At 37.2% G+C, this 21689-nt stretch overlaps 1 protein-coding gene across 2 annotated transcripts; it reads right to left on the bottom strand.

Annotated features, from left to right (window-relative positions):
• Window positions 1-1576: 1576 nt before the first annotated feature.
• On the bottom strand, window positions 1577-21689 carry LOC127935629 (thrombospondin-3b-like). 2 transcript variants are annotated; one of them, XM_052533703.1, is made up of 23 exons: window positions 21251-21689; window positions 20665-20979; window positions 14762-14968; window positions 14367-14620; window positions 8423-8525; window positions 7740-7822; window positions 7444-7495; window positions 7197-7345; window positions 6217-6354; window positions 6052-6126; window positions 5778-5930; window positions 5439-5549; window positions 5019-5126; window positions 4692-4851; window positions 4489-4607; window positions 4108-4160; window positions 3703-3896; window positions 3158-3336; window positions 2985-3033; window positions 2695-2891; window positions 2122-2294; window positions 1866-2005; window positions 1577-1744 (listed from the first exon to the last, which is right to left on the bottom strand). In XM_052533703.1, coding segments are annotated over exons 2-23 (2754 nt in total). In that variant the 5' UTR covers window positions 20666-20979; window positions 21251-21689; the 3' UTR covers window positions 1577-1688. The 2 variants fall into 2 exon arrangements, with proteins under 2 accessions (XP_052389663.1, XP_052389662.1); XM_052533702.1 differs by lacking the exons at window positions 20665-20979; window positions 21251-21689 and adding an exon at window positions 15898-16212.

Below are 21689 nucleotides of genomic sequence, written 5' to 3'. Positions count from 1 at the left end.
AGCACATGCTTCCCTTCAGCGTAAAAAGGATTTATGACCAGGGGATCAATAAATAGAAATTAATATTTGCGCAGTGTGTCAAACACTGAAAATACATGGAAATTGCAATTTGCAATGATAAAGGGTCTGTGAATATAATCTCTCTATATAATATCTATATAGTCTCTCTTCTGTTGTCTTTTTGGTCCACAGACCAAATTTCCAGCCATTACTCCTGGTGGTGATGGATCGACAGGATGGAAGGGAGAGATGAGTGCGTGTGTGTGTGAGTGTGTGAGAGAGAGAGAGAGAGAGAGAGAGAGAGAGAGAGAGAGAGAGAGAGAGAGAGAGAGAGAGAGAGAGAGAGAGAGAGAGAAGAACATAGTATGTTGAAAAGTGGACTTTCAAATTAAAAGCAGCACACTAATTTTGATGTGCTAAAATGCTAACATGTAAAGTACAGGGGTTTTAAACACTGACTGCACCTTAGTTTAGCAAGACAGTGACACAGTTGTGAGCACTGAATTTGCAATCTCAAAGCAGCAAACAAACTCTGAAAGAGATGCTGCTGATGCTATTTTCTGTTGGTTTGTATTTTACATTCAGTTGAATGCTGCCCTCTAGTGGTCAAATGCAAGAAAGTCTAAAAGACTATAGGCTGTGACTTTGATTTGAACTCCGCTGGTAGAAGACCCCTACTTTCTCTGCTCTAAAAAGGAGAAATTACAACTGACATCAAATAGCATGACCATGTATTATTGAAATTGTATGAGAAAACATTAGATTGTTTTTGAAAAGCTGTTGAAGTTTCAAGTTCCCCTCTGTTTGATTTGCTGTTTTGGGCCCTTTGAAACTTGCTCTCTGTCCAAACAATTGGATAATTTCCTTCTGTTGACCAATATGTGAAGAAAAAGATTTTCCCACTTAGACCAATAGAAACCAATAGAACAGAATTTGTGTTTTTCATGGCACAGAATTCTAGGATGAATAGTGGTACCTGCACACTTCATTAGGTAAAGGAATATATTTTATAATCTACAGTTTATTTTGAAATCTGGGACACTCTTTTAGAGAAGCTTCTATTACTGCAATTTATGCAGTTGAAGCATGTTTGACCAAAAGTGAAAGCATGAATGAATAACAGAGTAAACGAATGAGAGAGGAGAAAACAAGTCATTAGTATATAAAGTTCCCATCTTTATATGCTACATATTAAAGGGCCATAGATATTGAACTTGGTCTATACACTGTCACAGTTTGTGTAATCTTTGTGGGTCCAGCTAAAGTATGTGAAAGTGATTTTGTAGTTCTTTTAAACAAATTGCTTGTTAGAATGCTGTATATGAAATTTAAAGAAGATAATCTGATTTGATTCACAAATCAAATGTATTTGCGTTATACTGCTCCTTCTTGCAGCACACTGCATGGCAAATAAGTACAGCCCTGTCCATGGTACTGAAATGAACAAAACTTCACAGTTAGTCTCTTTGGATGAAAGAGGCTTTGTATGGAACAGGACGGGAAAACCGTGCTGAATCACTGAATCAAGACATTATGGGGGTTTACAATGAAACACGACTATGCATATTTTTCATGGACAAACTTATTTTATTGCAAGCCGTTAAATTCGCAGACAACTTATTTACCACTTCAAACACACATATACACAAGCACACAGTAAGACGTAGCTTCTTGAGATGAGGAGATGCTTATGTCTTCACATTCATCTGCTTCTGGTACAGAATAAAGTCATCTGGGATGTAATCTGTGCAATATACAAAAAGTGAGTCAATCTGAGACACCCAAACACTGATTTTGAGCTGCATACAAAAACACAGACAACTGTCAAATTGACCCTCAGATACTTCTCAAATTATGCTACTTACCATTGCATCTATAGCTGATATTAGACCATATGACGTTCTCCTGAGAGAAACAGAAGACGCCCAGCCGCCCTCCTCTCATAGTCGTGTCAATCACGACTCCTGAATCTGCCACTAGGGCTGTACCTTCATACAATCTCAATCTACAGCACAAATATAGAGAATCCAGTCAGAAAAAGTTCTCCAAGATTTAGTAGTAACAGATAAACATTGCATGTTTTGAGTATCTCTTAAAGTTTAAAGTCAGAATAGCTCTCACCGTATGTAGCCCAGCTGTGGACGGTGAGTGAGGTGCCAGCGATAGGACGTCCTGTCCTTCCAGCCCACATTTCTTGGGTCCTTCCAGAGCAAAGTAACTTCCCCTGGTGTGTCTCCTGTGTGCCACAGGGCATTACGCAGATACTCACCAGGACCTGTCTGAGACTTCACTGCCTGGATGATCGACACGGCACAATTGTTTTCAGCATTGAAACCACTATTGAAACCAGCATATTAGAATGATTCCTGAAGGATCATGTGACACTGAAGACTGGAGTAATGATGCTGAAAATTCAGCTTTGATAACAGGAATAAATTACATTTTAAATGACTCGATCCCATTATTTTTCCTCCAGATTCCTGTCTCACATTCTTAAAAAGTGCTACACATTGTACTTTTCCTTTATTCACTGCTTTATTCACCTATCACAATAATGTTATTTCCTTGCTTTGCTTTTCTCAGCAAATATTCACATGTAATTAAGATGAACCTGCATATCACGTGTATAATTCAGTTACATATTTTAATCGATTGACAGCCTTCATTTGAATTTATATTTTGCGTTACTCTCACCTTAAGCTGTAGTCCAGGCTGAGCTGAGGCTTTGAAAGGTAAATTCTGCCAATACGTCTGTTCTGTCTGTTTCCACATCACCACATAGAAGCTGGAAGAGTCCTGATAGCCAAAGATGAAGCCCACGTAATCGTCATCAGTGGCCGTGTTCACGTGGATTGTGCCCTCAAAATCGACACCATTAAATGCTGTGTAGCCTAAATAAAAAAATAAAATAAAAAAGTTAATACAGCCGTTGAGACACAGAGATGTTTTATGGAGTCTCTATGAAAATGTGTTTAGAAACATACCCACAGCCAAACCAGGGTCGCTGTTCATGGTCTGCACAATCTCCATTCCCTAGAAAAACACCAAAGCTGTTTTATAATTCCTCACAGACTTTCTCTCCAGTGTGCACACAAATATAGTTAAAGCTCAGAGAATAGCTGATAAAAATAAATGATAATCTGGGTTTAATGATAACCTTATTTACTACCACCCAATTGGGGTCGATCTGAGTGTCTCCTTCTGGGTCGAGAATGACCGTCTGAAATGCCCTGAAATCTGTCATAGTGACCTCTGCATTTTCAGGGCACGCATCCAACAAGTCAGTCACTTTATCATTGTCAAAGTCTTTCTCACACATGTCTCCAACTCCATTGGCTGATGTGAGAGAAGGTACAAAACAAACATGTAAATTTCTAAATTGAATCAGTAAGACAATACGAATACAGTATGTAACAGAATATGTAAGGTGTATTTGGGAAATTATACTAGTATACTGGTTACTGCATATAATTTATATATATATAAATAATATATATATATTTTTTTTATTATTATTATTATTTTTTTTTTTAAAATAACAAGTTTGTTTGGTCCAGATACAATCTCAGAAGTAAGTTCTTTTTTTTTTTTTTTATCAAATATTGTGTAAAAACTCAAACTTCATTAACTCCAGAAGTCAGAGATATTACTTTTATTAGTATGCTGGTATGTTTTCCAAATACAAAGAATTATGAATCACACCATCAGTATCTTTTTGATTGGGGTTGGGAACAAGTCTGCAGTTATCTGGGCCGGGAGGAAGGATATCTGGAATTCCATCATTATCATCATCATTATCACACTCGTCCCCAATGCCATCATTATCTGAGTCCAGCTGAGAACTGTTAGGCACTTCAGGACAGTTATCCCGCGTGTCCTGATATCCATCACCATCCCTGCACAAAGAGAATCTTTTTCAATAGCCCTTAAATTAATGAATGACAAGCAGATTTTCCTGAGTAATGAATCTCACTGCAATAAGAATAATGGAACTGACATGAATCGAAAGGAAACTAACTTACATCAAGTATAACACTTTAAGAGAACAGTGAAAATCACTACACCTGTTCTTATGTAAAATAAGTATTTATTTACACAAGTACTTACATGTCCTTGTTTGTATCGCATACATCTCCCACCAAATCATTGTCCATATCAGACTGCAAAAACAGCAAAAAACGGAAATGAGTCATTAAATTCATATTTGAAAATCAGCGTTGCTAGTGCCACTATTGTTTATGTCTTTTAAAAATAATTATGGAAGAAATCTTGGTACACATAACAGCTTTCATTCAAGTGCTCATCTCTTGTTAGCTTAAAAACAGAAGTTAACCCTAACCTGAGCTAACATCTAGGTTACTGGGGTGCCACAAGGTTCAGTGCTTGGACTTCTGCTTTTCTTGATATACACAACCTCACTGGGCTTTATCCTTTAAAAGCACCCCCTCTTCACTTCCCTTTAGCATTATTCAGCTCTCTTTGTCTAACCTGCAATGGATCGTTGACCTCAGGACAGCTGTCGCATGCGTCACCCACACCATCTCCATCACGGTCTGTCTGCATGGGGTTGGGTATCTTAGGACAGTTGTCCAATACGTTAGGGATGCCTGTAAAAAAAATTAAGTGGTGAGAACAAATAATGTGGTACAATGCCATAAACCACAGAACATTTAAAAATTAATGGGACTGACCATCTCCATCAATATCATTGTCACAGATGTCTCCCTTGCCATTGCCATCAGTATCAAGCTGATCTCCATTGGGAGCGTTTGGGCAGTTATCACAAGCATCGCCATAGGAGTCTGTGTCAGAGTTCTGCTGGTCCTTATTAGGTACCAGGCGACAGTTGTCCTGGATACATGCAAAATTAAAATAGCTACTGCTTAGAATCTGCCCCATGGACAATTTATTCCTAAATAATAAAAAAAAATACATTTTCAAGTCCAAGTGAAAACAGTTTGGCACTGAATGCTTATTTTTCACGTATTTTAAAAATTCTTCATCACTTGATCAGTAACCTCAACATTTTTAATTCCATCTCCATCTGCATCCTCGTCACACTGATCACCAATCCCATCTCCATCTGTGTCCTCTTGACCAGAGTTTGGGGTATTTGCACAGTTGTCCTGCACAGGGATATTCAAATTATTATTCAATTTAATATTATTATCCAAGGGATAATACATTTTATATGCATATTATACCAAAATCCTAACAGAAATTAAGTGTATATGTTTTGCTGACAGAAAATGGTCATCAGTTAAGCAAAATACCATTCAAAAAGCTAAAATGGGGCAAATTCAGTAAACAGTCATGCCACCTTTTTAATGCATACAACCTACTTGCAATCCAATTTAACAGGTGCTATTTGGACCAGTTTTACACCCCAACATGCAATTCACTCTTAATGAATTCTTTCTTTAAAACTGAATGTGTACCGCTCTGCAGTGTTTGTCGTTGTCAATGCATGGAAGAGGCCCATCAGGGTAACCATCAATGTCTGAGTCTGGACCACAGATGTCCCCATTACCTGCCCAGCCAACGTTACACTGCAAGACACAAAATGGAGAGAAAAATCAGCTATTTGGACAATTCCTGGTTATTCTTTTTTAGTTTTTGAAAAAAGCAAGGATTTACTCCAAAACATTAAAGAATTTATTGTCTCAGTTAAGAGCTGAATGTCTTTTCAAATCAAATGAATGATTTTGGATTCAATATTTTCAGGTGGGAAATTGTCTGGATTTACTATGAAGTTTTTAGAGTTTTTAGATTCTCACCACACAGGAAATATCACTGCTGTGGCCCATCACACAGTGTGCATTCACATCACAGGGCTTATAGCTCAGAGTTTCACACGTCCTCCGTACAAAACAGCCTGCAGTCTGATTACCCACAAATCCTGCTTTACACTGGCCACACCTGAACGATCCCTATGAAAAAAAGAGCATTTCGTTTCAGTTTTACATTTCAAAAATCAGTGCTTATGGCTGCTATGCAACTCGCAGATTCTAGAGTTTATTATGTATATGCACATTTTGACAGTTTACTCACCACTGTATTAATACAGACTGAGTTGGGCACACAGGAACCAGAGTGCTCAGTGCACTCATCAATATCAACACATTCCTGAAAAATAAAAATAAAAACATTCACACAGTAAAAGAATATTCACTTCAAAGTAGAATTCTGTTGTACTTGGATTTTGTCACATTTTACCTGCTTGTGGCTCCTGGCAAACTCAAGACCCACCCCCCTGAGTGCTGGACCGGTGAATCCTATGGGACAGGACTCACAGGTGAAGCCTTTAGCTGTGTTCACACACAACTCTGCAGAAAAACAGGGCTGAGCAGCACACTAGGACAAAGACAGATATTGAGAGAAAAAAGAAAATTAAAGCAAAAAAGTTCACTGATTTGTTCTAAATGTGCACTTGAGGCATACTTTAAATATTATATCAATGAAATAAAAGGCTAATTGCAGAGAACTTAGTGAGATTACACTTTTATGTTTCTTAACACATCAAAAAAGTTAACTTCTTAATAATGTCAAATCAAATTTACTTTAAAGTACATTTAAAATGTTTACTAATCTGTTGTTGTGATATAAAGAAATACACTTATTTTGATGTTGACTAACATACTAAAGCACACATAAAGCACATGATTATAAATGTAATGGTAATATTCAATATCGCTTCTATAATTATATATATTTAAAATGTACTACTACATTGTTACAAATATCTAATTAAAAACATATTTAAATACATGAAATACAATTACAATAGAACACATTAAAGTATATTTCGGTTTTTCATAAATGCTTGTCAGTACATTCAGCGGTGCACTTTAACCTCATTTCAAATAAAATATAAATAATTATGAAATTACATATAAAGAAGTACTACTTACCGCATTCAGCTAATTGCATTTAATATAATATAGTATAATTCAATTGCAGTTCACAGGCAACAGAGTGTCTAAACCATTACACTCAACTTGCATATAAGTATATTCTTTTAAAATCCATTATTTCTTTAATAAGTAGTACTCTTTTTTAAAAGTATGCTGAAGTGGAATTCTTTTTCACAGGGGCATAACTCGAGTAATAAAATGTGTAATTTTTGCCTTAGCAAACACTAATAATAATAATAACAACAACAACAATAATAATAATAATATACAATCTACAGGAACCTCGTCAATGTCCTGGCAGTGTGTTCCATTTCCAGTCATGCCCTCTGGACAGGGGCCACACTGATATCCTGGGAACAGCATGCTCTCCATGCAGATCACGCCAGTATGGCAGGGGTTAGGATGACATCGGGACTGAGGCTCGTGGAATCCTGATAAACAGAGAGAGACACATACACATTACCTCTATACCACGACAATCTTCAGACTGCCATCTCCTGTCTGTTCAAGCTCTTTCTCCATCTCTTACCACACACTTGACATTCAAGAATTGTGTTTCTGATGAGAGACATCTCTTTTGTCTGAAAACACATCAAAGTAGAAAGAATTTAATTTTATAAAATGCATGGTCTCAATTAAAAACAGAAGTCTGTAACACAATATGTCCTCCAGTCCAAGTTTAATATGCAGAGTCAACTTTGAGGTCAAGTGATTTGTAGACTGGCTTTGTGAAAACTATTCCTGTGAGACACAAAATCTCATAATCAGTTATATGAAGACATCTAAGCCGGTTCGTTCATTCATTCCTCTATGGCTTTCTCTTACCTGTTCTCTGATATCCTCTCTCAGCTCTCCCATGATCTGGTTAAAGATGATCAGCTGTCCGATCAGAGCTTTGGTGTGATCCCCTGGACATATAGGCATGACAGGCTTGATTATAAATCAGCTGTAATAGTTCATTCACATACGACTGAATCTTTGTTGATATTTAGCTGGTTTTTTAATTATGATTTTAATTATATTGTGAAATTTAATTTATTCCAGAAAATTAAATTTTCAGCATTATTACAGAAATGATTCTAATATGCTGATTTGCTTCACAGGAAACGTTTTATTATCAATGTTGAAAACAGTTGTTGTGCTGCTCCATATTTTTGTGGAAACTGTGGCACTTTTTTTCCCAGGAATGTTCAAAAGGACATTTTTCGAAATTGAAATAGTTTGCAACATTATAGATGCCTTTATGTAACTTTTGACAAATTTAAAGCATCCTTGCATAATATAAGTATGACACAATCTTACTCATCCAAAACTTGTGAATGGCAGTGTGTATCAAATTCTCTACATTTCATGATTCCATTCTATTCATTCATTTAAAATTCATGAATTGATTGTAGGAATAATTTATGTGGTATTCATTCATTGCCACAAGAGGGAAGTATGATGTCATCATCAGTATTTTTTAAATACATTACAGGTTCCTCTAATGCCGTGAGAAAAGTGCTTGCCTGCATTGTTGATAGCTGAATCTCCTTGGACAGGACAGTCAATGAGGAGACCAGCAGTTGCTAGAGAGCCTCCGAGAGCCAGTTTAACAGACTCCACTGAGCCCTAAACCATATGAAAAAAAGATTGACATGTTTTGTTATCCCTCTTCTTCCGCACTTCACTGTTTAACACACTGATTTTCACACCTGTGTACATTTACATCTGTTGCTCATATAGAGAGTGTGATTTCAGTCAGGTGCATAGTCTGTTACAACAAGACATTCACGAGGATGTCTGCATATATTTGCATATCTATTTAACACAACAATAATTAGACATACGCTCATACAAAACTCATCACACTATGCGAGATTATGGGTGTTGTTATGGGTGTTGGTTAAGGCAGGTGTGTTTGACACAAAAGAGCCCAGATCTGAGTCTGTAGAATATTTTGGTTGCCTCAACAAAACCAAAATTGTCACACATTAAAAAGCACAAAAAGACATTGTAGCATACAGCATAATCCATTTGAATAGAATTCCATATGAGTGGTTTAATCTAAGGCTTCTGAGGAGCATGTATGAATACAAGTCTAAATTAAATCTGTTCATCATATAAAGTGATTTCTTTAGACTTGGATTAAATGTCTCAATTTATATGCATTATGTTTACAAAAGTCTTTAAACATCAATGCACATTTTAAGTTTGAGTTGTGTTAGATTTTGCTGTTTCTGGCTGAGCAGTAGTTTGGGTGGCTCGCCAATGTACTAGATTTCTCTAATACATAAAATAAGTAAGCTTGATCAAAGTTCTTGTGGGGAGAAGAATTTATTGAAGGTAGCAGTGTAGCAGTTCTTCAGCAGTGATGTTAGCATGTCATCCTTCATACAATCTTAACCCAAGGTACTGTCTGTGAGACCAGACCTTTATACCTGTTAACAAATGTGCTACAAACAATACAATAACACCCCATGGAGAGACAATGATAGTGTAACCTTTTGGTGACTTGAAAGGATCTCTCCCATGGAGAGCCCATTCAATGACTTGATGTTGACCTAAGAGGCTGATTATATGGGCCAGTTGTTTCACACTATTGTGAACAAGGTACAGTTGCCTACAGTTGATTCCAAATACATCCAACCAAAGTTAATTAAAAACAAATAATCTTTCAATCCCCCCTTTGATCATTTTTGATCACACATAATAGAAAGAACATACAAAACAGTTATAATTTTAGTAGTCATGTACACATGCTGTATACAGGTTCCTTCTTGCAATACTTTTCAGTAATCATGAATACAGAATGCTGCATACAGGCTCCCTTACTTAAGATGACAGAATAAGAGTTCATGGTGAGGTTTGCATTATCTTTAATGCCTAAGTTCTTTTTTTTTATTTTAATGTTGCGATCTTGTGGAAGTGACGAATGTTGTTGTGTTCTGTGGATGTTAAGGCATGTTTATCTAGGTGGCCAGTGCAGTTTGGTCCAAGCGTTGGATATCTTTGCTCATCCTCTGAAACGCTGGGACACCTACAATCACACCAGAGAAAAGGGAAACAAATCTTTCCAAAGAAAGTTTAAACAAAATATGCCTAAATACCAATATAACTGTCCCTATTTAATGTTGGCAGGACACTACAGTGTTTATCAGTGGTGAAATGTTCATGTCTTCGTCCTCAGGCGACAAGCTAGAGCCTAAAAACTCTAGTCCCACCATATTTGGACTCTGAAAAACACTACTGCCATCTATCCCTCATCTCTAGGCAAATTCACATCAATCCACTCATTGTTTCCCTGTGCCTTAACTGCTGTGTCAGTTACTAAAAGATCCTCAATTGGTCTTTCCCATCTGTATTCTTGTTGCGACACATCAGTTTTTTTAATCTTTACCCATTTGTTGGGCACTAAACCATGGCTCCCTTTTGGAGGTGCCAAAACTTGATTCTTGGCATTGTGTACTGCCAGACTGAGTCTTTCATCAGTTTGGACAAGGCTGTCAGATGTTAGATTTTCAGTGGACATGGGCCGGCCTGTGACATGTTCAAAAGGGCATAGTCCATTTTTCTTGTGGTTTTCCTTAAGGCATCGGTTGTCATCATGTTTTTTTACATCTTCCATTAACAATGATGATTGTTTCCTGGCCAATTCAATTTGAATCTGTTTACTATGTAGAACAGTTTGTGAGTTTTGCTGAAGTTGTCTTAATGCCGCTGCATGTTTACCTCTCTCCTTTACGGCTTGTTTAGCAGCACTGTCTACTAGGACATCCTCTGTGGCTTCAGTTGTTGAGGTTTCATGGAGTCCATCAGCTTTTGGATAAGATGTCACTATCTGGTGCTGCAGAGAGAGGTTCTTCAGTTTCCCTGTGGCTCCACAGCATTTAGCAGAGTCTGTTTTTGTTTGGCTGTCAACTGCTGAAACCTCTTCAACAGGTGGTCGTCATCACTTTGTCTCAAACTCAGCTTACAATCACGAATCCAGTGTCCTTCCTCGTTGCAATGTCTAAATCTTTCCTGAGTTTTCTCTCTTGAGTGTCTCTGATATTCACTTTTTTCGTATCCCATTGTCCTGTTGTTGTATGACAAGGTTTTGGATTGTAAAACTCTGAGATCGACTTCCTGTGTTCTTTCAATCTTTGCTGACCATTCTACAATCTGCATAAATGTTGTTCCAGTGCTGTCCCAGTCATCATACCTGATTTTAAGAGTTTTAGAAACCTCAGGTTTCAGTCCATTCACAAATATGGTTTTAAAAGGGATGCTAGTGTCTTCACAGAGTTCTTCAATGTTGTTGTTCAAACCAGCATGTTCCATCCAAGTTTGTCTGAAGCGTTCTTCAAATTCTGCAACACTTTCTCCTGTCTTCTGCACACAAGAGGTAATTTTAGCCCAATTAACCTCTGCAGGTTTCAGTTCAAATAAGAAGGTTTGAACCGCTTCCCATCCAGCTTCAATGTTTTCTTGAGATTCACCAATCCTTCTTTCAACACTTTCTGTAAGTCGTTGTTGGTCATTGTCTCTTAAGTTCACATTAAGAATCATCACACTGTCCAGTGGATGTAAATTGTAGATTTTCTGCAAGCGTTGAAGAAATTGCCATACTTTCCGTGGTTGCTTGTACACATCTGGCAATTCTTTTGACCATTTGTCAACTTGCTCTGGAGTAGCTGGCTGGTATGTTCTGTATGGAACATATTTCTTTATTACCTTTTTTACTGTGCGAGTTCGTCGTTCACCATCTTCCTCATACTCCTCTTCATTTTCAGTTTCAGTTCTTCTGTTCTTAATAATTACAGGAGCAAGTCTAACCTTCAGTTTGTCCTTTGTAATTTCAGTATGTGTGTTGATATCTGCATCACTGTTATCAGAGCTGCTTGAAGCTTTTGATTCCAGTCGTTTGGAGAGCAAAGTTAACAACTTGTCATTCTGATGTAACAGTCTTTCTTTGTCCTTCTTTACAGTCTGTAATTGTTCAGCCAGTGCTCGAACCTTTGCTTTCTCTGCTTTTTTCTCATGTTGTAATTTGTCAGTTTCACATCTCTGTAGATGCTGTCGAATTTGTTTGAGCAAAATTACAGACAAGCCATCTCTGTTGGTGTATGTCCTTAAGCGCTGCATCTTTCCATAAGCCCTTTTAATGTCCGGCAAAGCCCATAGTCCACTCTCTGAGTACTTGATGCTGTACTTCTGGCAGATGTCATCATGGCACTTCCTCAGTCCCAGCCTTTTGTCCAGATATGCATTCAGATTCTCCAACATCTGATCAATGGTAACATTTGGAGGTTCTGTTCCATGTCTTTCTGTTGTTGGCCTCAATGCATGACTATTGCCTTTGTTTTGTGCAGACTCAGCCATGGCGAATACAGGAAAAGTGCCCTCAGAGGTGTGAAAACAGAACAAAAGGTGTTAGAACTGTTAAAGGTACTTATTCAGATTTAAATTCACAGCAGTCTGTTAGACTGACCATTTTCAGTTACACAGACAAATCATTAGTTTAAAAGCTCAGCTTAGTTTTCAATCTTCCATTTAAAACGAAACATTTACATTCAGGCTAATTTTCCTTGTTTAATGTCTGAATTGAGTTCTAGCTCAGAAGGCTGAATGCCTTTTTCAAATTTGTCCCTTAGACAATTTACATTATATATATATATTTTTTTTTTTTCTGTATTTTTATGGAAGGCAAACAAACTTATAGTTTCATGGTTTTATGCCATCATCTTCTAATTCGGTTTGAACATTAATTTAAATCTACATTAGTGGCTACTGAATTAGCACCCAGTCAAGAATTCCCAATTCTTGCAGCAACATCAGTCCCAATTCTATCTATGACTCCTACAGTCTCTGGAGAAATGGACTAAATTGTTTTTTTTTTTTTACACAATTCCTACAAACAAAAAGAGAAAGGACCAAGCTTATGCTTCTACAATCTCTTGATTACTGGTCTAAATTGTTTCTTTCACACAATTCCTACAGACAAAAAGAGAACGGACCAAGCCTCTGCTTCTACAATCTCTTTATGAACGGACTAAATTGTTTCTTAAACAATTCCTACAGATACAAACAGAAAGTACCAAGCCCTTGCTTCTACAGTCTCTTGATTACTGGTCTAAATTGTTTCTTTCACACAATTCCTACAGACAAAAAGAGAACGGACCAAGCCTCTGCTTCTACAATCTCTTTATGAACGGACTAAATTGTTTCTTAAACAATTCCTACAGACATAAAGAGAAAGGACCAAGCCTCTGCTACTACAGTCTCTTGATGAACGGACTAAATTGTTTCTTAAACAATTCCTACAGACTCCAGAGAACAGGATTAAGCCTATAATTACACATCTATGGCTCCTACAGTCTCACGAGAACGGACTAAACCTCTTTCTTGAATGATTCTTATAGACTCAAGAGGACTGGACCAAGCTATAAACACTTTTTCTATAGCTCCTACAGTCTCAGGAGAATTAACTAAATCATTTAAAAGGTTCCTACAGACTCAAGAGAAAGGCCTAAGCCAAACATTTCTTAAACAGTGCTACACTGGTTATTATGGTTACACTACACACATCAAATGATCTGCTTACTTATGAAAAAGTGTTCTTTTAAGTTCTTTTAGAGAGCTGATAGTTTCACTCACCAAATTAGAATCTTTGAGAAAGGATCAAGTTGATTCAAATAACTTATGTCCACAGATGCGGTCTGTTGATCTTCAACACAAAAACTGTAGAATTTCCAAAACTCTTTTGTTCACTTCTTGTTGCAATTGGTGAGTTCTCTTCTTGTCAGTCTCTCCTGGCTGGCTCCGCCAAATTGTTAGATTTTGCTGTATCTGGCTGAGCAGTAGTTTGGGTGGCTCGCCAATGTACTAGATTTCTCTAATACATAAAATAAGTAAGCTTGATCAAAGTTCTTGTGGGGAGAAGAATTTATTGAAGGTAGCAGTGTAGCAGTTCTTCAGCAGTGATGTTAGCATGTCATCCTTCATACAATCTTAACCCAAGGTACTGTCTGTGAGACCAGACCTTTATACCTGTTAACAAATGTGCTACAAACAATACAATAACACCCCATGGAGAGACAATGATAGTGTAACCTTTTGGTGACTTGAAAGGATCTCTCCCATGGAGAGCCCATTCAATGACTTGATGTTGACCTAAGAGGCTGATTATATGGGCCAGTTGTTTCACACTATTGTGAACAAGGTACAGTTGCCTACAGTTGATTCCAAATACATCCAACCAAAGTTAATTAAAAACAAATAATCTTTCAGTTGTGTGGACTTATAATGGAGGGATAGAAATTTCTCAGGTTTCGCTAAAAATATCTTCATTTGTGTTTTTTGACAAATGGGTTTGGAACGACACGAGGATGAGTATACGACAGATTTTCATTTTTTGGGTGAACTGTCCCTTTAAATCTGCCCTACAGCTTTGCAAACAATGTTCATGCATTGTTGAGCTAAATAAATCACCTGCATCCTGGCGTAAGACTTCTGTCCGGTGCGAACATCCACAGATTCTGTCTTTGATGGAAGCCCGGAAAGTGAAGGGAGGCCCTGAGCAGAGTCCACCAAACGGCAGTTTACATAAAGCTCTAGGTTGACGTGCCTGCGTCTCAGTCCACTCATTCTGAGGATAAGTGATTGGGTGCGTCCCTCAGCGAGGACTGGGTTTTGTAAATTGACAGCATGAGCTTTTCCATCAGAGCGCAAGTATCGCACCAGTACTGAGGAGAGAAAGGAGAAGTGATCTTTCCAAAGACAGGAATCATAAGCAAAGACTTACTTAAACTATTGTGAACCTACACATATTGCATTTGGGGAAATGTTTGCAAATGTATAATAAGACCAAAAAGCACTTAGCCTACATTTGTTGATCTTGCCTACAGCAGCAACCTCCAGGTATTTCTTGTTGTCCTCTTTATCGTAGAGGCCGAACAAAACGCCGCCGAGTTTGGGTGGCAGCATGAAGGTGGAGATGATGTACAGATCTCCGACCGTCTGCAGAGCTCCAGACAGATCCTCTATAGCTGCAGCAGTCTGAGGTGCATCATGGAGCTCCAGGACATTCATCACTAGAAGAGAGGACACGACACAGGCACAGATAACACATGTGCAGTAAGATGACTCTATGCTTAGGCTATAACAGATTTAAAATAATTTGTAAATAAATTATTATATAACATAACATGGTGTTTGTTGGCTTCTCTCCAAACTCTACCGAGTTTTTGACCTTCAAGCAAATTACCTTTTTCAATTTAGAAGAAATAATAATTAAAATATTTTTATTATTTTTTATTTTATTTTACATTAATTATTTCTACAGTGCATGCTGGGAACTCCCAAATCCTTACATTTCCAATATATTTTTAAATTTCAAAATCTTTGTTCATAGAAACTTTTGAGTTGAGAGTTGGGGGGGGGGGGGGGGGGGTTGTTGAACTAAATATGATTTTATGTAATTTTATGTAATTTACATCTAAGCATTTATGACTCCAGTAAACTGAAAAATATCTAGTTACTTTTACAGTGGACAGCACAAACGAAACCGAAGCTTTCTCTGTTTCTCCAGATAAACGACATTGTACATATCGTCCTTTATTTTTCTTCCCTATAATTCTAGTGATATGCTTTTCATTGGAAGGACACCGACATCATTTTGAGCCAATTATTTGTTGTGCAAAATATTATTAGGCTATTATTGTAACAATTACCATAATGGTACTGAACATGCCATAATGAATAAAGAAGGACCATTATAAAAAACCTAGGGGGCAAATATTCCCAGTTACTAAAAAGTTAGTTTCTGACAATCGATGTTTGATAACAGCTTCCATTTGCATGTTATTATATCATTGTTTGGGTGCATTGTCTCTGAGCACTGACTGGGTCGCTGGAAGGAGCATGGAACAAGACAATAAAGGACAACAATAACATACAAAATAAGAGTTTATATTAACCTTCATTTTAAGATGTACTGTGTGATTCAAAATAAAAAGCCCACCTTTAAATTCCGACGAGTCGGAGAAGTGGCCAAACGCAGTATAAAGGACAAGCAGGCTCGGTACAATTTCCCTCAATTCCATCCTCGTGAAAGTCCATCAGATAGTGTTGAATAAACCGAATAATAGGCTATATAATCCAGTTAAGTTCCCGTCTCTCAAAGACACGAGCAGCTCAAAGCGTCCGAGAGCTTCATAACATCACATAAACCGCTGACCTGAACGGCGCTGTGCGCGTGAGTCCGCGGTCCTCTGAGACTCTGCAGAGCTCAACACTTTCGATCCCAAATGAGGAACAGAAGTTGAGCTGCACGAGCCTGCAGGGGAGAGATGACGAGCCTTGTCAATCAATTTACAAGTATTTACTGCGACTCTCTCCCGCTGCGCCTGCATCCCGCTGAGCTCCTCTCAGAAAAATAAATCGACTGAGTTTGGGTTTTGTGAATGAAGCATATAGACGACGCCCTGAGCACAAAATAAAGCTATGAGAAAGCTTGGATAATTTTGAGGGCAAGCTCAGTTTGTTTGTTTTATTTATTTATTTACTCACTCCTTATTTACTTAACGTTTTAAATTTGGCAAATTACATTTACTCACCCTCAAGCCATCGTAGGTGTATATGACTTCCTTCTTTCAGACGAATACAATCGGAGTTATATATTATAATGATATAAAAATCTCCATGCTCTTCCAAGCTTTATCATGGCAGTGAATGGGTGTTGAGATTCAATAGTCCAATAGAAGTCCAATTAAGTGCATCCATCCATCATTAAAAATGCTCCATATGACTCCGGAGGGATAATAAAGGCATTCTGAAGCTAATCAATGTGTTTGTGTGAGAAAAAATATCCATATTTAAAACTATAAATAAGCTCCGGTGAGAAGTGACGAATGCAGAATCGCAGAGGAGAGAGCAAAACAAAATAGCGGTCAAAGTGAGGATTTGTGAAGGAAAATGTCAGAGGACTTCAAGATAAGCCAAGAGAAGACTGGTTTTCCTTTGCTAAACAACTGAAACTTTGCTCCTGTAAACAGAGCTTGGTTCTCGCGAAACAAGCTTATTCTCACTAGACTTTATGCTACATATACATCATCCGCCCGAAACGCTACTCACCTTATGTACACACAAATGACAGTTAGCAGAAATTATACAGATTATAGTTTATAAAGTTTTTCAGTTCGAAAGTTTTCATCTATTCGCTTCATGAGGCCTTTTTTAACCCCTCAGAGACATATGGAGCACTTTTTATGATGGATGGATGCGCTATATTTGACTTCTTTTGGACTACTGAAAAATAACACCCATTCACTGCCATTATAAAGCTTGGAAGAGCCATAACTTTTTTTTTATTTAACTCCTATTGTATTTGTTTGAAAGATGAAAGTCATCTACACCTATGGCTTGAGGGGGTGAGTAAACCATTGGTTAATTTTCCTTTTTGGGTTAACCATCCCTTTAAGCTTATTTTAATATTTTGTCAATGTTTTTTAGTGTTTATTAAGGGAAACTAAGGGAAACCGTTCCTGTTAGCTCACTGTTTCTATGGTTACCTCCTCAGCACTCGCTTTTATTTGGCGCCAAAATACAAGCTTTAAAGAACTTGTAAATATGTGAATGAATGGAAACGCAACAACTTATTGGTTAGCCTACATGTCAATTAAAACCTTGTGGTCTTTTAATAGGGATGTTGCTAGCTAGGAGGTCTAATGCAATAAACGGTACAAGAATACCTAGCAACTGCATTTTAGGACCTTTTATTTTTTGAAGGGCAAAGATAACAGTACCTGTATGACTTGGCTAATGTGGAAATGACACAATTCAGTTACATTACAAACCTAATGAAATGAATCTGGATATATGGACACAGATGTCCTATTATTCACCACACATCTATTTCATCACATTAACTAAGCATATGTTCCATTAAAACCTGCAAAACAGAAGGCCACCGGATAGCCTACTTTTCAGTTTATAATTTGAACCCTAACAAACATGAAATGTGCTCCTTGGAGTGTTATCTTTCTTTAAAACACATCCAACTACTTTCACTCAAACACAGGGAAAGTGGACGGCAGCAGTTTTTAACTAAATGTTGACCTTGACCTTGACAGCAGCATAGTTGGAACAAGTCTACCAAAACACATTTTGATTAAGATATATCTGAAGCTTACAGAACAATAATAAAGTTAAACACATGCAAGCTGTAAAGCCATCTTCATCCTATGAAATTGGACACACTGATGACCTGATGTTCTTAATGCTGAAAAATCCAGGGACAAAAAAGAAAAGAAAATGGACTTCAAACTGAAGTCATTATAACTGTTAAATACTGCTTCAAATTACACTCAGGTTGATTCCTTTTATTGTTTATATACAGAAGATGAACAGCAGCATTTGTACAAAACAAATATTGTCCAATAAATGTGGAATCCTGTCATGATTTTACTAACTTCTTTGAGAAGGAAGCAAAATGGACAACCCCAGTGTGGCTTGGGAGAGACTGGGACGTTTTAAAATCTGGTTGATTAATAAAGCTTGTCATCTTGAGTGGTCAAAGAGCTCCTAGACGGTTGGTTTAAGATAAGAAGTCTGACAAGTTCACCCTGCATGATTTCTGAATTACGTTGGAAACGTTAAAATAGCTTGACAGTATGTTTAGTCTGCAGGACAGCATATCAGCTCACTGCAACAAATTAATCGAATATTTACAGCTTATCTAAAAGTGTTAAAGTGTTATGGTGCAGCTGTTAATGTTTCTTCCCAGTGGTGTTCCTAATTTTCAGTCTGTTTCCCACTTATGAAAATTAACCAAGGTTTTAATGTGTTTTTTGTTGTTGTGGTTGTTAAACCATGGTGGCCACAAATTACCCATGGTTTTGCTTAACTAACCATAGTTTAACCAGAGTTGTAGTAAAACTGTGGTTATACAAATGGCAATCAATCTTCCTAAAAAAAAAAAAAATCATGGTCACTGCATGGTCACTATAAAAAAAAATCATGGTTAATTTTAGTTTTTTGTAAGGGCCATGAAGATGTATATATGATGTATACAAGAATGGATTGCTATGTGAAAAGTAGTAGGATAAAATGGAGCACAGACCATTTCTTTTTTCATATTAGTGTTTGTCTTTTTAACATTTAAGATAAATGTTACCCAGATGGAGTGGCATGTTTACTTGAATGCAGACCACAAGTCTGACGTCCCAGAGACGTCTTTTAATGACCTGAAAATCAAAATTCCTGCCTGTGCTGTGTGAGACCTGACAAAATTACAGATCTCTATTATAACTATTAAATATTATAGTAACAATTATATTAACAATAATACAAATACAATCATATAGATCATAACTGCTGGCAGTATTTTCAAAAAGGACATCGGTCTTTGCACATTACTGCCTCTTCCATAGCCTTAACACAAAGACATGTTTCTATCGCAGCTGTCAGCTGACTCAAATCTTTCTATGTTGTGTAAACATATGATGATGATCCAGCAGAACAATCCAGGAGTGTCTCTGCAACAAATGGAGACCACCAACAGACAGTCAAAAATGAATCTACATTTAGAAATGGCCCTCTAATGTGTTCTCATGGTTTGAATGAAGCAGCTTATGTTGAAATAATAAACTATATCTCATGATAACATAACTTTGGATAAGTTTTTACTTAACCATATAGTATACCTTTATTATACTGTTAACTAGTGAAAACATTTTAGAAAGTGTTTACTGGTGCTTACTGTAAATTGCTAACTGTAAATTAGTAAAAAAAATTGGATTACAGCTATGGATTACAGGTAATAATGTTGTAAATAATGTTCAGTTTCTTGCACAGACCAATTGTTTTGCTTCAAAAGAGCTCAATATATCATCAGGAGCCACAGTATTCATTTTTTCTTGCCTGACTCTTAAAGTGACGGTAGCCATTGACTTGGATTTTCTAAAATCACCAAGGAAAGCAGTTTCAGCTAAAAATCTTCTTTACTGTTCTATTAAAGAAAAACAATCACCTACAGTAGGGGTATGTGATATTTATTGTCTAATATCATAATATCGCCAATGGTTGAGTATTGTATATGCAAAAGATAAAATAAATAAATAAATAAATAAACATCTCGAGTTTTCAAAAGCATTCACTGTGTGATGAAACATATGATAATGCAGTTACAAATGCCCCTATAAATCATATAAACTATGAAAGCAAAAACTATGCCTTTATGGGTTTTTATTTTTATATTTATAAGATATGATATAGTTATGCGATATCACAGGAGCAAAAGTGCAGTTTTCCCAAAATATTAGTGCCTAAGTGCGATCGCATATGTTGTATTGATTTTTGTACAACAGTTCAACAAACAAGAAGTTAACATTGATTGAGTTAGACTATAGACACAGTATTGTCTCGTTTCGTCAACCAAAAAAGTTCCAAACAAAGCCAGAGCAGAACATTTGTTAGTTTCGTTCCTTAAAGGGCTAGTTCACCCAAAAATCTAAATTCGTCCATCTTCTACTCACCCTCGAATCTTCCTAGGCGTATGTGACTTTCTTCTTTCAGAATAATCCAATCAGAGTAATATATAAAAATTGCCCTTGCTCTTCCAAGCCTTTCAATGGGTTAAGCGGTTGTTTGTTGTCAACAGTTCAGAAGACGTGAAATAAAGTGTGCGCATCTGTAATAAAACGTCCCTCACATGGCTCTGGGGAGTGAATAAAGGCCCCCTATAGTGAATCCATGCATTTTTGTAAAAAAAAAAACAAAGTTTTCTTACTTTAGCAAAGGAAAACCAGTCTCCTCTTGGCTTATTTCGAAATCCTCTGACATTTTTCTTTTCAAATCCTTGTGTTGTGCTTCTAATTCATGACCAGAACTAAAAGCTTCGGTTGTTCTTTCCCGCTCTCCTCTTTCTCCAGCTGTTCACCAGGCTCCAGGACTGGGTCTCCCCTTCAAAAGCCTCAACTTCTTCAGCTGCTGGCCGGGCATGCTGTTGGCTAGCAGGAAGTTAAGAGGGAAGGAGATGTTTTCTGCATACCAGCACCGTGTAACATCCACATAGTTTTTAAGAGTCTATCCACAGAGTGTACATCTACACAGAAAGAAGGCTTCAGAAACATATGGGGTTTCTCAGCAGTTTCACTTAGACTGTTAATGTCTCTGTTTTACAGTTTTAAAGAGGAACCGAGGCTGTACGGCACATCAGTAAACATGACAGATGTCCTCAGGGAGACCATGAAAGATCAAACACCAACAGAGCTATACTACATGGACAAAAGTATATTCGGTACAGCTGACCATTACATCAACAGGGACTTTAATGACATTGCATTATTAGATATTAATATAGAGCTGCTTCTGACCTTTGCAGCTGTAACAGCTTTCACTCTTCTGATAAGTTTTTTTTCTACATGATTTTGAGTGCTTCTGTGGGAATTTTAGTCCATTCATCCAGTAGAGAATATGTGAGGCCAGGAACTTATGTTGGACAAAAAGTTGGACTCCACCCACCATCTGCTCAAGCAAATAAGATAAATAGCAAATAGAAATCATTATAATCAGTGATATTGTCACTGTACGAAGCATGACACAATGAAGGACAAATCATACATTTGCTTTGATGCATACAGTGGCAGTTACATCTGTTGCAGAGCATCGACAATGCGGAAAGAAAGACATGGCACAATATGGCTTATTTGGCCTTAGCACAATCACGGTGATAAATTTAGGGCATAATAATATGCATAATATCAATAAAATCTGGGAACCAGCCTCAAAATGACTGCAGCATGTAATGGGGAT

Source organism: Carassius gibelio, chromosome A19, assembly GCF_023724105.1.
Source record: "Carassius gibelio isolate Cgi1373 ecotype wild population from Czech Republic chromosome A19, carGib1.2-hapl.c, whole genome shotgun sequence".
NCBI classification, from domain to species: Eukaryota; Metazoa; Chordata; class Actinopteri; order Cypriniformes; family Cyprinidae; genus Carassius; species Carassius gibelio.
Note: the sequence above shows the minus strand (reverse complement) of the source record. Positions and strands in the feature narration are given on the sequence as shown.